The 14125-nt window shown below is 38.7% G+C and overlaps 2 protein-coding genes across 2 annotated transcripts; both read left to right on the top strand.

Moving 5' to 3' along the window:
* The first annotated feature begins 6294 nt into the window (after positions 1–6294).
* Positions 6295–7046, top strand: LOC113308859 (ubiquitin carboxyl-terminal hydrolase 12-like). Its single transcript, XM_026557306.1, has 2 exons — positions 6295–6484; positions 6575–7046. The coding sequence occupies exons 1-2, from the start codon at positions 6421–6423 to the stop codon at positions 6805–6807; spliced, it is 297 nt and encodes a 98-aa protein (XP_026413091.1). The 5' UTR covers positions 6295–6420; the 3' UTR covers positions 6808–7046.
* Positions 7047–10917: 3871 nt separating this feature from the next.
* On the top strand, positions 10918–11942 carry LOC113311430 (vicilin-like seed storage protein At2g18540). The gene is made up of 3 exons (XM_026560271.1): positions 10918–10977; positions 11328–11674; positions 11756–11942. Exons 1-3 carry the CDS (start codon positions 10918–10920, stop codon positions 11940–11942), a joined length of 594 nt encoding a protein of 197 aa, XP_026416056.1.
* The last annotated feature ends 2183 nt before the right edge of the window (positions 11943–14125 follow it).

The raw sequence follows: 14125 nt of genomic DNA, 5'->3' as shown, positions 1-14125 counted from the left end.
CCCTCCACGTGTATCTTGGTGAATAGCCATTTCCATCTTTATATGCTGTTCTTCTGTTTCCAAGACGAGACTAGTTTTCCTTCCCAACATTCAGTACTTGAAATTGGAAGGAATTCTAAGAGCTAGCTTGTTTCACTGTTACTCAAATGGCACTGGTATCTGAAGTCGAAGAGATTTCTTCATTATCATCTTCTAAAATCAGTTGGAAAATCAAAAACTTCTCAAACTTTTCAACGATATATTCTGAGAGTGATATTTTGTCTGTTGGTAGTTTTAACTGTCGACTTGACAAAAACCGTCAAGACGGAATTCAGTTTTGCGATTAATAGTCAGACTGATCCAACAACACAGTGAGACTTGGTATGGAATATATTTTACAGTACAACCATTGATATACAGATTTCTTGCGATTTTAATTTCATTTATGATTTCTTTCAATTCTGCAGAACAAAAAGTGAATTTTTTTGAATAGGGTAATGAAGGGTGGGGTTGGCCATCATTCATGCCTCTTAGCATACTCCATGATCCTAATAAAGGATAGGGAAAATTGGAAATATGTCCCGTTTTCACTAATTGAGTTGGAGATCTGTCCCATAACGGAAAAATTTAAGAAATCCATCCCATTCATCCAAAAACTCAGTTAAATAGTCAATACTTCAGTCTGACTAGTCAAACTCTCTAATTTTTTTAGTGATATACCCACACTTTAATAACAAATGTTTATGGAGAAGATGAGAAACCGATAGAAGAAGAAAAAGAAATGGAGAAATTCATGCAGTGAAGATAAATAGAAACTTATAGAGTAAAAGTAGTTTACCAATGATAAACTGATCGAAGCACTAAGTTTGATCCTATATGGATCGAGTATCACTGCGTAAACAACACAAGACTTCATGCTTCTCCTCTTTCGAACTTCAAATGGATCTTTATTTACAAAATCGAGATCATGGATGATGAATTGTTAAGAATACCGGTTATTATGTCAAACCCACTTCCGTGATTGATTATATTTGGCAGCTTTGGTGTCAAATTTCGTTTAATGGTAACATGAAATATATGGCTTGTGTAAAATTGATTCAAGTGTGGGATCTTATTTGAAATATCCAATTTAGGGATGTAGCAACTTATTATAGTTTTTGAATGTTGAGTCTTTTTTGTAGTTGCAGGAAATCCTACACTACACCCCTCACAAGATTTCATTAACATTCAACTCATTTTAGATCAACAATCTTAATTTTATTGATGAATCTTTGAACAATCTTACAAGGAAAGATAAAGGAATCAAGAATAACCACTACTCTATATTTTCTTTCTCCTATTTACTTGCTTTTTGATCAAAAAAAGATCCCTCCCTTTCTTTTACAACTGAACGACTATTTATAGGGAAATACATAGTGAATGACAGCTAATCTGTCCTTTATTTGCGGATATGGCTTGCGACATTCTCGCAACCTTACGAATGTTAATCTCGCAAACTCTCTTATTTTCGCAGAATCATCACATTTTTCTCATGATTTTAGCTGATGTCATTTATTATGTCATTTCTGGAATTGTTCTGCGACGTTGTTGTGTTGTGTTTTTGATAATTTCGCTGAGCCATTATTGCTGCGAGATTCTGATCCTACATTTTGCCTCTTCTCATATCTTCTCTGCAAAGTAGATAATGATGTGAGAAATGCCGCAGTTGTTCATCTCTTCATATTCCGCATTTATCACACGTATTCTTTCATCCATTTGTTTCTTGACACGTCTTCTGTAACCGCTGCTTTTCAACCGCTCACGTCTTTTCATCCAAGGCATTATGAAATGAACGAAGAAGGGTAGCTTCATCAGAAAGACCATAAATGTCTGCAAAAAGGATCATTTAAATAAGATAAAACAACAGGATGAATGAATAAAGGGAAAAGAGAAAAGTAACATACCGTAAAGCTGATTATTAGCTTGCTGAAGACTAGAGCTTTTGTTATTATACGAGGAAGAATCAGTTTCTAATTGTCTATTTTTCTCGCGAAGACCTTTAACTTCAGCTTCCAATTCTTCATTCTTTTTGCGAAATTGAAGATTCTTCTTCTCAAGATTTTCGTGTCTTCTCTCTAGATCTAAGGCAACAACAAAAGAAGCTTTTCCATCCTGCGAGAAAATATAAAAAAAAAATTAATATAGAAAGAAATTTTGAGTTATAACAATGAAGAAGTAAAAGGATAAAAATATACCAGACTATTGAGAGAATGCAAGAAGTCGGGAGTCACTGATCTAGAAACTCCAAGAACAGAGCTATCACCATCCAGTAAGGGGACATCGCAAAGGGTAGAGAGAGCTTTGCAGGTATTTGCGAATTGGCTATCTCCCATTCCTTGTAGAGAATCAGAAAAGAGGCCAGAGAGCTTAGCCATAGAAGATTCAGGTAGAGAATCTTCACTTGTAGCAAGATCATCATTGTCCTCATCACCCTTGTCACTTTCGGAATTTTCGTGAGGAGGGATATTTGAAGGAGAAGAATAACGAACTTTCCTTTTCTTTGGAGGAGGACCAGTTGATTTTTCCCTGCGAAGAGCACCTTTACCTTTATCACCAGTCTTCGCAACATCGACAGATTCTTCTACTTCAACAATAATCTTCACACACAGATAAAATTAATAAATGGAAACATGGAAGCAACAATATACTATTTAAAATCATAAGAGAAAATTTCTTACCTCATCTGTGTATGAGCGAAGAGCTAACAAAGTACTAGCTTTCCCAGTCCTGTTATAACTATCTTTCAGTTTTTGGATCTGCGGAATGTCGCAAGAGTTAGCGAACATAATTATAAAAATCAATAAAGAAATATAAAGTGAGTTAAATGGGAAGAAACATACCTCTTTATCCTTTTCGGGCCAAGAGAAAACCCAAGGTTGATAAGCAGCGAGATCCGCCGGAAGAACATTTGACCCAGCAATGTAGGGTCCTTTTAGCATTAAAAGAAAAACACACCATTTATCATCTTTGGATTGGCAAGGAGTTGTGTTTTTACCATAATGCCAGTCAATATCTTGCATGAGAATTTTGGTTTCGTCAATGTTATCTTTCTTTTTTAAGCGAATACCCCAGCGAGTATTCTCTTTCTTCATGGAGATCAGTTCATAGTTCTCAAAGAAACTCGCTACTGTGTATTTCTCAGCAATTATCTCTAAGTCTGCGAATTTATGATCCCTAAGTTCTTTGGAGCATAGATATCCTTTACCAGCACCACGGGTAGCGAATTCTAGCATCAGACGGATGCAGTCCCCACTCAGTTGGAAGATAGCTCGTGAAAATCCCAAGTGAGCGAGAATTTCATAAAATAAAGGAAGATATGGGTTATAAAGAGGAATAGGGAGACTCGCGAGAATCTGACCTAGCGAAATTATGATTGATTGATCATCACAATACTGATCAGAGAAAAGTTTGACAGAAAGAATTGATTTGGCATTTTCACCAGGAATGGTGGAGAGTGTGAAACCTTTATCAGCAAGATCTTTTTGGACATCTTTTAAACTCTTCTCATGTCTATGATCACTTGGAGCCATATTTGAATATAGATTATGGGAATGAATAAAAAGTAAGAGGATTGAAAGGGGAAAAAATTACAACAGCAGAACTTGCAGAAGAATAACAGAGTTGCAGAGATGAGAAAATAAAAATAGAAGAGAAAGTAAAAAGAAAAGTGGAAAGAAGAGTATATAAAGGAGATTTTTTTTACTCGAAGAAATAAATACCATTAAGACGAAAAGACGTGAGTGGCTGAACAACATCGGTTACAGAAGACGTGTCAAGAAACAAATGGAAGAAAGAATACGTGTGATAAATGCAGAATGTGAAAAGATGAACAACTACGGCATTTCTCACATCATTCTCTACTTTGCAGAGAAGATATGAGAAGAGGCAAGATGTAGGATCATAATCTCGCAACAATAATATTTCGGCGAAATTATCAACAACATAATACAACAGCGTCGCAGAACAATTTCAGGAAGAATAAAATAAACGACGTCAGCTAAGATCACGAGAAAGATATGATAGTCCTACGAAAATTAGAGAGCTTGCGAAGTTAACATTTGTAAGGTTGCGAGAATGTCGCAGACCATACCCGAAAATAAAGGACAGATTAGCTGTCATCCACTATGTATTTCCTTATAAATAGTCGTTCAAATTGTAAAGAAGGGAGAGATCTTTTTTGAATAAGAAACAAGTAAATAGGAGAGAGAAAAATCTAGAGCAGAGATCATTCTTGAATTCTTTATCTTTTCTTGTAAGAACATTCAAAGATTGATCAATAAAATTAAGAGTGTAAACCTAAAAATGAGTTGATTAATAATGAAATCATATGAGGGGTGTAGTGTAGGATTTCCTGCAACTACAAGACCCAAGGGAAGAGTTACATGTGGACTATTCTTGTCCATACAACTTCTACTAAAACAGACTCGATCTAGTGTCATGACAATAGTATGATCACAGTTGAGGTTACTTGCTGGATAAAAGAGAAGGAGGGCTCAACGGTACTGAAAGAGAGCACTCCAAGGATGAAAGGCAGTAAGTATTACTCTAAAGAATCATATATAGGAAATGTATCTGGAGATGGATGAATATTTTGTGTTCCAAGAAATGTTTTAGACAGTTATATAAAGGTTTATTTCAGCAGATCTTCTATTCTCGGAATCACATTAGTAAGCTAGCTAATTTACAGTGAAATAGAGGTACTGATATTCAGCTCATATATTCAAAGGTTTTGATGCGTTTAGTTTCCCTATTCGATTCCGCAGCTAGTTGCAAATTTTTCTGCCTCTTATTCTTGAGCAACATTTATCATACCAGTAACTAAAAGTTTACCTCGGTTTCAAATGAGAGAATTCCCGATACTTGATTGGATAATACTGCAAAATCTTTTTGGAGCTATCTACATTACACTTCTGGTATTGATTTGAATCATTTATTCTTGGGTGTGTTACACTGTCTTATGTGTTAGTCATGATATATTAGGATCAAGGATCAGTATCCTGGACTTCAAAAAAAAAAAAAATGTCAATGACCAGATTGTGTTTCATTCAAAAGTTATTTTTGAACAGTAGAAGGTAATCGCGCGCTCTCAAGTAGAATTGCAAGGACAACCAATTTCAAGAAAAGAGTTGAAATTAGAAGTTAAAAGGCTTTTTCATGAATAGATAAGGAAATTAGTAAAAGCTAGCACTTTTCAAGATGGAAACTGCACAACAAACATAACAATAAATGGAAACAGTGCAGAATTCCTAATAAACTAGCCAAGCAATTTTGGTGAAAACATATGTTAGATGCACCATGATAGGGCGCGTGAGCATTTTGGTGCATTCGCATTGCACACCTCTACATGATTGTGAACAGCCAAGGGTTGGAAACACACCACATTTCAACATGTGCAAGAAGTGGCCACTGGCATTTTTCATGTTAGATCCATTTGAAAACAGTTATTTTTCTTTTTTTTATTACTTTTGGGTACCAATGGTGTAAACAATTTGAGGTTGAAATTGGAATTCACATACCAACAAAATTTGCTTCCTCCCAAACTGTTAAGAAATTCAAAATTCAAATTTAGCCGTACCTTGTCAGACGTACTCTCACCACGTGTATCTTTGTGAATTGCGAACTGCGTCTTTATATGGTGTTCATTTTTCCCAAGACAAAAGACAAGTCTTTCTTTCCCAAATCCAATATCACTATTCAGTGGAAGACAAGTAGAACAAGAAGAGCAATATCGTCGTATCAAATGGCAATGGTTAAAAAGACAAAATTGGTTAAAAAGACCAAAATCAACCATTCCTGAGTGAAATGGACAGTTAGATTTTGATACTGTTTAAATGAAAAAAAAAAGTAAAAATAGACAGGATGTAACCAGTTTCATCGGGCCCATTTTCAAATATTTTTTTATATTTTTAATTTACACAGGATGTATCCATTTTCATCATTACTATTTTTAAATTTAAAATTCTTGTTCCATAATTTAAAATTTAAGATTTTTTAATTTAAGATTCTTGCTATTTTTTAAAAAATTTAAGATTTGTTAATTTATTATTTTATTTTTTTTTGACATTTCATCCAAATTATTTTTTCCTCGTCCATATTTAAACCGTGATTTAAAATATTTGCCCATTTTCGGTAAATTCAATTGGAAGATCAAAAACGTTTCAAATTTTCCAACGATAGCTACTGACAGTGATGTTTTCTCTGTTGGTAATTCCTATTTATACATTCTCGAATTTAATTAGTTCATCTTTTTAGATTCTTGTTCTTTCGACTAGTTTTATTCAATAATCCACAAAGTTTTTTTCTTAATTTTTTAGGAAAGCAAGGATTTATCCAAAGGGAAAAGGGAAAGTGTATGACCACTTATCACTCTTCCTCCTCCCTGCCGGCGAGTTGACAAAAACCATGAACGTGGAGTCCAGTTTTGCGATTACTAGTCAAACGGATCGCAACAACACAGTGAAATTGGGTATATGTGTATACCTTCAATTCTGCCATTGATATTCATATATAAAATTTAACTAAGTTCGTTTTACTTTTGATTTCTTTGATTCTGCAGAGGGAAAAGACATTTTTCTTGAAAATAGTGGTGAAGGGTGGGGTTGGCCAGAATTCATGCCTCTTAGTGAACTCCATGACCCTACTAAGGGCTATATCGTGGATGATACTTGTATTATCACAGTCGAGGTTACTTGCTGGATGAAAGAGGAGGAGGACACAACATTGAAAGAGAACGATCCAGCTGAGGTCCCAGAGGCAAAGCGTACCAAAATCAAAGATGAAAGACAGTAAGTAGCCTAGGGTATGAGTTGAAGAAAGTTTTAAGTCACTGAAAGGGATGATTACTCTCAAGAATTGCTTATGTATCTAGAAAAAGGTGAATATTTTGTGTTCGATGAAATGTCTTAAACAGTGGTAAAGTTTTATTTTGGTAGTGAAATTGAAATGATCAAAGTTAGTAATGCTAGTTTATAATGAAATATGGATGCTTCTCTGATGATATATGAACGTTTTAATGTTTAGTGTTTCTATTGAATTCCATGACGCAAAACTGCTTATTGTAGACGTCTCTTATTCATGAGCAACAATCTTATGGCAAATATCGCACAAGAGATTTTAGATTTTAGGCATCACATCGCATGAGAGCAATTCCAATACAAAAGTCCAGAAGACTTTGATTGAAATGATATTCTAGAATCCTATTGGGAGTTATTTCCATTGAGGGTATTGTTTTCAACCATTTATTCTTGGATGTAATACCGTTTTGGTCTCTCAGACAAGATAAGCTGGTGTGTGTGGTCAGTGTCCCAGGCTTCCAAAAAGAGAAAAGGTGTCAAAGACCAGGTTATAAAATGTCAATTGCCAACTTTCAAATAGAGATACAAGGAAGGTCAAATACGAGAAAAGATTTGAAATCTGGAGTGAACAGAGTTGCAAAGGGTTGAAATTTAGAATTGGAAAGGGTTCGTAATGAATCATAAAATTAACTTAACAAAGAACAAAGGATGTCTCAAATAGAAAGGGGGATCAGAAAAGCTAGCACTTGTCAAGATGGAAAGCAAACGATATTGGAAACACTGCAGGAATTTCGCTAAATAAATAAACAAAGCAATTTTCGATGGAATATAGAGCTCTTGAGGGACTTGATTTTCTAGCTAAATTCCATTCTCAAGTACTTGAAGAAAACAGGACAACTTCAACAAGGAGAGGTGATTCTACGAACTGTAATTGTTAGACAAGGCAGCGCAATGCACTAGTGGAAACTAGACTGAGCAAATGAAGTTAGATTGTATGCAATGCAACAGCTAAATACTTCGTATTTACTCTTTATGTAGGTACACGAAATAGAATTGCCACGTGTCATACCAAGTAAGGTAATGAAATCCTAGTCAAAGATCCGTGTCAGTAAACTATCAAATCAGTCAACATCAGAAGGCGAGACACAGATCCCAAACGCGAGGTAACTCCCCACCCCGAAAAAAAACATAAGGACCATTAAGATGCTAAGGCGAAGCCACAAAAAGATTTCTTGGCAAAGAAGACAAATCGCGAAGTAGGAGTAGTAGGGCACAAGAAAAGGACAGGTGTCCCGACAAGACCACGTGAAGACAGCGAAAGGTGGGGGAAAGCTTTATGGAATATGCTCCAGGCGAAGCATAAAGTAATCTCGGCGAGATGATATGAGATGTATACCACTATGGTTGCTTAGGCCTATAAATAGAGACCTTTGAGCAATGTTAAGGGGGGGGGGGGGGGGGGGGGGGGGGGGGGGATCTAGAGAGGAGAGGAGAGAGGGAGAGTTAGGGCTTCCTTGTAATCCATAGGCTTGGAGAGGGGATTAGGATTTCTCGATAATCCACGAGTATAACTCGTATTTCGCTGGAGATTAATAAATAATCTTTTGTTCTTGCGCTTATCATGTCTTAGATCTCATTTACGTTCCATTTGGGTGTGTTGCTGGATTTCCAGTAATCACATTTTGGCGCCCAGAAACAGGGAACTTAGATTGGGGGTCAATCCTCATCTAAGAGTTAGAAGAAAGGCGAGGTTGTGAAAATAGGAGATCTAGGTAATTAGGGTTGAAAAAGTTCAGCTGATACTGAAATAAGGATAGGTTAATGGCTAGAGTACCAAATCGAGCAGCGCATGTAATAGCAGTAAGGAAAAGAAAACGATTGGTGGATAAAAGGGGAAGGATGGAACGGGCCGGAACATCAGCTGCAGGAGGCAGACGAGAAGAGAACCAACGACGGATGAAAGAGGATGGCCTTAGGGAAGGATCGGTGCACACGTCCGATACAGACACCGTTGTCGAGGATGAAATGACTCGTGAGGAGATGGAGGAGAATATCGGAGAAGAAAACATGACGTTGGACCAGCTAAGGGAGACGCTCCATCGTGAACGTGAACGGGACTTGGCGGAACAACAGATGCAGTTGGAAAGGCATAACGCTAGGTTGAGGCAACAAAACCGATAACTTAACGAAAACGTGGAGGATGCCATAGATTCGGAAGGAAACACTGTATCTTCGGAGGAAGATGAGTTGCGGCGAAGGAGATATGAGCACGAGGAAGACGAAGGATGACGAAGAAGACGAAGAATGAATGAAGACGAAGAAAAAGAATTTAGAAAAGCACTTGAGATCTCACAATGAGAAGATCAAAGGAGAATACATGAGGAGGAACAGAGACGGGAGGACGAACTACAACATCAGGTGAACCTTATCCGAGACGAGGAGGAAAGACGACGACCAGATGAAGGGAGGCATAACGTGATGAGAGGCCGTCACCATGAGGAGGATGGAGGAAACTTGAACCAAGAAGTTTTAAACGAGCTGAGAGACATGAAGGCTTTAATAAATAACTCACGAAGAGGTGGAAGAGTATAGTTAGCGGAAGCGATAGAGGAAGCAGATAAATCGCCATTCACCTACGAGATCATGCATGCATACATTCCGGAGAAATGCGTGTTACCAACGCTTGCAGGCATATTCAGTGGATCGGAAAGTGAAGTGCAACACTTGAAGCAATATACTCTTTCACTGATGCAATGGGGACGAAATGATGCAGTACTTTGCCGATATTTCCCTGCGAGCTTAGCAGGGGAAGCATTAACCTAGTTTGATGGACTCCCGGAAAGGTCGATATCATCTTTCAAATATTTTCAGAGGATATTCTTAACGACGTATATAAGAAACAACTTGTTGAGGCCAGGGATAAAGACACTGTTCAGCCTAAGAAGAAGGCCAACGGAAAGCTTGCGGGGGTCGGTCACGAGATGGAGAACAGTATGCAGCGAGCTAGCAGGGAGAGTTGATGAACGAAACTCCATCTTATCCTTAGTAAACGCTTTGATCCCAACGGACCTTCTGTACACACAGATATTCATTATCCGGAACTCGATAACGATGAATGAGCTGGGGGAATACCAGGAGGAATATGTAGCGTTGGAAGAAAAGCAGAGGCAAGTCAGCGAAATGACGCTGGCCCCGACAAAAGAAGGGAATTCTAGGTTGTTACCAAGAATGGTCCACGCAACAGAGGATGAACCTAGGCAAGGAAGGGAGAGCCTACAGTTTCATTCCCAGCAAACCTCGTATCCGTCTCGAGCGGAGATCAGGAGTGGATTGATCAACAAAGGTATGAGGAGTCAAAACAAAAAAATAATGAGCCACGAATCTAAAATTCGGGATACCAACCTAGGAATAATCAGGGACCCAGATACGGCGAAAGAAGGCCCAATGGACCGATCTTTGAAGATGTGAAACTCCCACGACTTAACACAACTGTGGAAAAGGCGTGGGAGGCAATAGTGCTGACGGAGGAAGTCCCTCCCCCACCAAATTTCGGGAGAGAGCCCCCTTCAGGGTCACGAAGTCATGAATTCTGTAAGTATCATCGCTTCCATGGACACCACACAGGCGATTGAAGGAACGTTCGGCGAATTAAAATTCGCTTGATAGACCAAGGGAAACTTGCGCATTTCCTAGAAAGTTATATGCCACCCCCGCCACCTCGTGAGAATCATCCAGTATACCGGATCGAGATAGATCGAGGAAAACAACAATTAAACTGTAACTCGATAGTTCACGCGACAAAAGGTATCCAGGAATTTCATGACAATGTGCTTAAAAGAGTGCACAAGAGGGATTTCGAGGGAAACGAAATATTCAGCGTCATGACGAAAGAGCCGCTAGAGGAATGGCAGAAAAGGGAGATAACCTTCTCGGCGAAGGATGCACCTGTTTCGCACACAAGTCATCTGGTCGTGACCTTGGGATTCGAAAAATATTCCAGATGGAAGGACGAACAAACTGAGGAAAGGAGAATTTGGGAAATAGACGTAATCTTAGTTGATACTGGGAGTTCATTCGATATCCTATTTTATCATCCTTTATGACCATGGAATACAAGGACTCGGATCTTGTACCTTCTACATATAACATATATGGGTTCAATAAGGTAGCGTCTAAGCCGAAAGGGAGTTGACCGTGAAGATTCTAGATGGAGAACTAGAGACGAAGGTCACAGTCTTTGTCGTAGATGTCGATTCTCCCTACAATGCTCTCATAGGGCGGCCTTGGATACATGAAATAAAGGGAGTTGCGTTGACATATCACCAGGAAATATGGTTCCCGATTCCAAGTAGAATCGGCGAGATAAAGTGAGATCCGAGGGATGCAAACGTGCATAACTATGAGGAGAATATAAGAAAGAAGATGAAGCAAAGGAAGAAAGTCAACTAAGAAAGAAGATCCGAGCAGCTGATGGTATTTACGATAGAGTCTAGCAAAGAAATTAGCGTAACGTAGGAGGATGAGGAGGAAATCAATGAAACAAAAGTTCATATTGAGGAACATAACAACGCAATTCAAGAGGAAGGAGGCCAGGTCAATCAAAAGACAAGGGGAAAGTCCAAGAAGGGGAAGGTTGTTGAAGGAAATGAAATGACAAAGAACAAAAGGGAAACTCCCACGACAAAGGAGAAACAAATTCCACGAGAAGGAGGGAAGATGAACCGGTCAAGAGGAAAAAGGGTGCAAGGACAAGAGGCAGAGGAAAGCATTGAAATACAAAATTTGCAGAATAAATTTAAAGACAGTCGCGAAGACGAGGAGATGGCCCAGCTAAAGGAGGAACTTTACGAAGAGAGGCGAAGGTAAGAAGATCTGGTCAGGGAACGAATAAGGTTGGAAATGGAAAATGAGAAGTTGATTATCAGAAATAATCATTTAAAAAGGAAGCAGGCAGATAGTGATATACAGGAGGAGAGATATGCTATGGGAAGATCACGAACTGAAGAAAAACATTACGCACGAAAACGAGAAGGTCTAGGGCAAGGTGAGCAAAAGGAGCGAGAAGACTTGAAGAAAGCCATCGAAAGCAGCAGAAGAGAATTCAGGGAAAGAGAGTATCAAATGCAATAATCAATAGCGGTTACTCAAAGAAGAAACAATATTCCTAGGGAAATGAGAGAAAGAGATTTTCAAATGATGAACATATGTTCAAGGAGCGATCCATGCAAGCCAGAGATAGCAACACTCTTCTCGTTAATGCAAAGGGAGAATGAGAGTTTGCGAAGCCTCGTTGCAAGATGGGAAGCAATATGCATAGAATTGAAGGGAAGAATCTCGGAAGAGGAGTTGGTGCGATCATTCATTTATGCTTTGTCAACTAGGAAACCGTTATTTTCGGCACTATTCAAGATAAGAAATGCAGTACGAATGAAGGAGTTGAAAGAATACCAAGCCGAGCACATTCCTACGGAAGAAGAGTAGACGAGATAAGATAAGTGTATTCGCTTTATTTATATGATAAAAATGAAACGATCTTTGTACTCAATTTTCAAAGAGCGTATCAATAAAAATTTGATAAAATTTTGATGAAATAAATATTCGTTGAGTAGCCAAAGACAGTAAGACCTCAAGATTAGGATGCAAATAATGAATATGAAATAAAAGTTTCCAGGGAAACTTAAAACCTTCGCCTAGGAAGGATGGTAACCCACGGCATGCACCCTAGTTCGCATGAAAATGCAAGAGGAAAATACCTAACACATGTCGTGGACAACTCAGACATAAAGCTAGGGGCAATGACAAGACCTATCCGCTGGGGACCCCTTTTATGATGGCCTTCGGTAAGGAGTGCAGAAATATGACCAAGGCGTCGACGTATTCGGTTGAGCTGCGGGTGCCTGGGACGTCTGGAGCGTTACCGGCCATGTCCGTCTGGCAAGTCTTGCCTACGATGCACTCGATCCCAAAGAAAACCCACTTAGGGTGTGACTTCGTAACTCCAAGCCTCATCGGCGAGGAGGATAAGAAGTAGCGAAAACAACTGAGTGTCATAATAACCGGATGGGAGGAGACCAACATGCATGTTAGGGTTAACCTCCTTGAAGGGGAACTCAGGGGGAATATAAAGGGATGACACCCTTCATATTACGGAGATGTGTGACCAAAAAAGACGACAATGTCATGGGACTGCTATTCATGGGAATAGGTAGGCTGTCATATTGTCGCAAAAATAAAACTTAACAAATATGTTAAGGCGAGGTTGATGGATTGCTATTCGCAAAAATAGCAAGCGCCCGAGACTTCGCCGAAGTAATACCCTTTATAATAGCGTGACGCGCAATAAGACCTTAGTTAGGAGGCGCATTAATACCTCATAAACAAGAAAACCAAGGAGATAAGCAAAAAATGAATACAGCTACTAAAACAAAAAAGTTACAAAGAGCATTCTCAGAACCATCTCGATCGGATGATGCCAACAAGAACAAGAGGCAAGTATATACTTTTATATTTTTTGTTCTCTTAGCATTATCCAATCTAAGAGAAGGAACCCGAGGCAGAAAACTGAGATCGGGAGCATACTGTAGCAATCAGTGCTCCTCGTTCTTTTAAAATTAGCATTCCTAACTCGCCGAAAATCAAAAGGAAGCAGGGATGAGTGAAGAAGGAAAGCCGAAACTAAGGATAACTTGAGAAGCGAGGGAAGAAATAAAGATGAAAACTCGCAAAAGAATAAAAGGCAAGTATATACTTAAAGGCTTCATTATTCTTTTAAGAGTTTTCATGGTCAGTATATACTTGAGGCAAATGGCAGATATCAAATAAACACACGCTTGATAAAACAAAATCATAATATCGTTAAATGTGATTATTCCCAAAATAAAGTGTTTGCCCCCCAAGCTTGGGAGCGCCCATAAAAATTGTTAGTTGTAAAACAATGATCCAAGACGAGAGAACACAAAACTAAAATTTCTACTGAGGGATGGCTTCATCGATGATTGCAGACTCAGGGACTTCACCACATGCAACGTCAATGCTAGTAGAATCTCCCTTGGGCCCCTTGTTGTCCTTCGCGGTGTCACCTTTTGGCTCCTCATCTTCATCAAAAGATGCTTCCTCATTGGTAGGATTAGCAGCTTCATCCTGAGGCTTTTCATCATCGTAAAAAACCTTTAAAAGAAAAGAAGGAGGAGGAATGCCATGCTCGGCGCAGTAGTTATTGAAGAGCGGAACCAAATAGCTCTGATTATTCTTGTGGGATGTCTTTGCTACCTTCTTGGAGGATTCAATGATCTCGTCCATATTATCATTTAGGC

The sequence above is a fragment of the Papaver somniferum genome, chromosome 9 (genome assembly GCF_003573695.1).
Source record: "Papaver somniferum cultivar HN1 chromosome 9, ASM357369v1, whole genome shotgun sequence".
Classification (NCBI taxonomy): Eukaryota; Viridiplantae; Streptophyta; class Magnoliopsida; order Ranunculales; family Papaveraceae; genus Papaver; species Papaver somniferum.
Note: the sequence above shows the minus strand (reverse complement) of the source record. Positions and strands in the feature narration are given on the sequence as shown.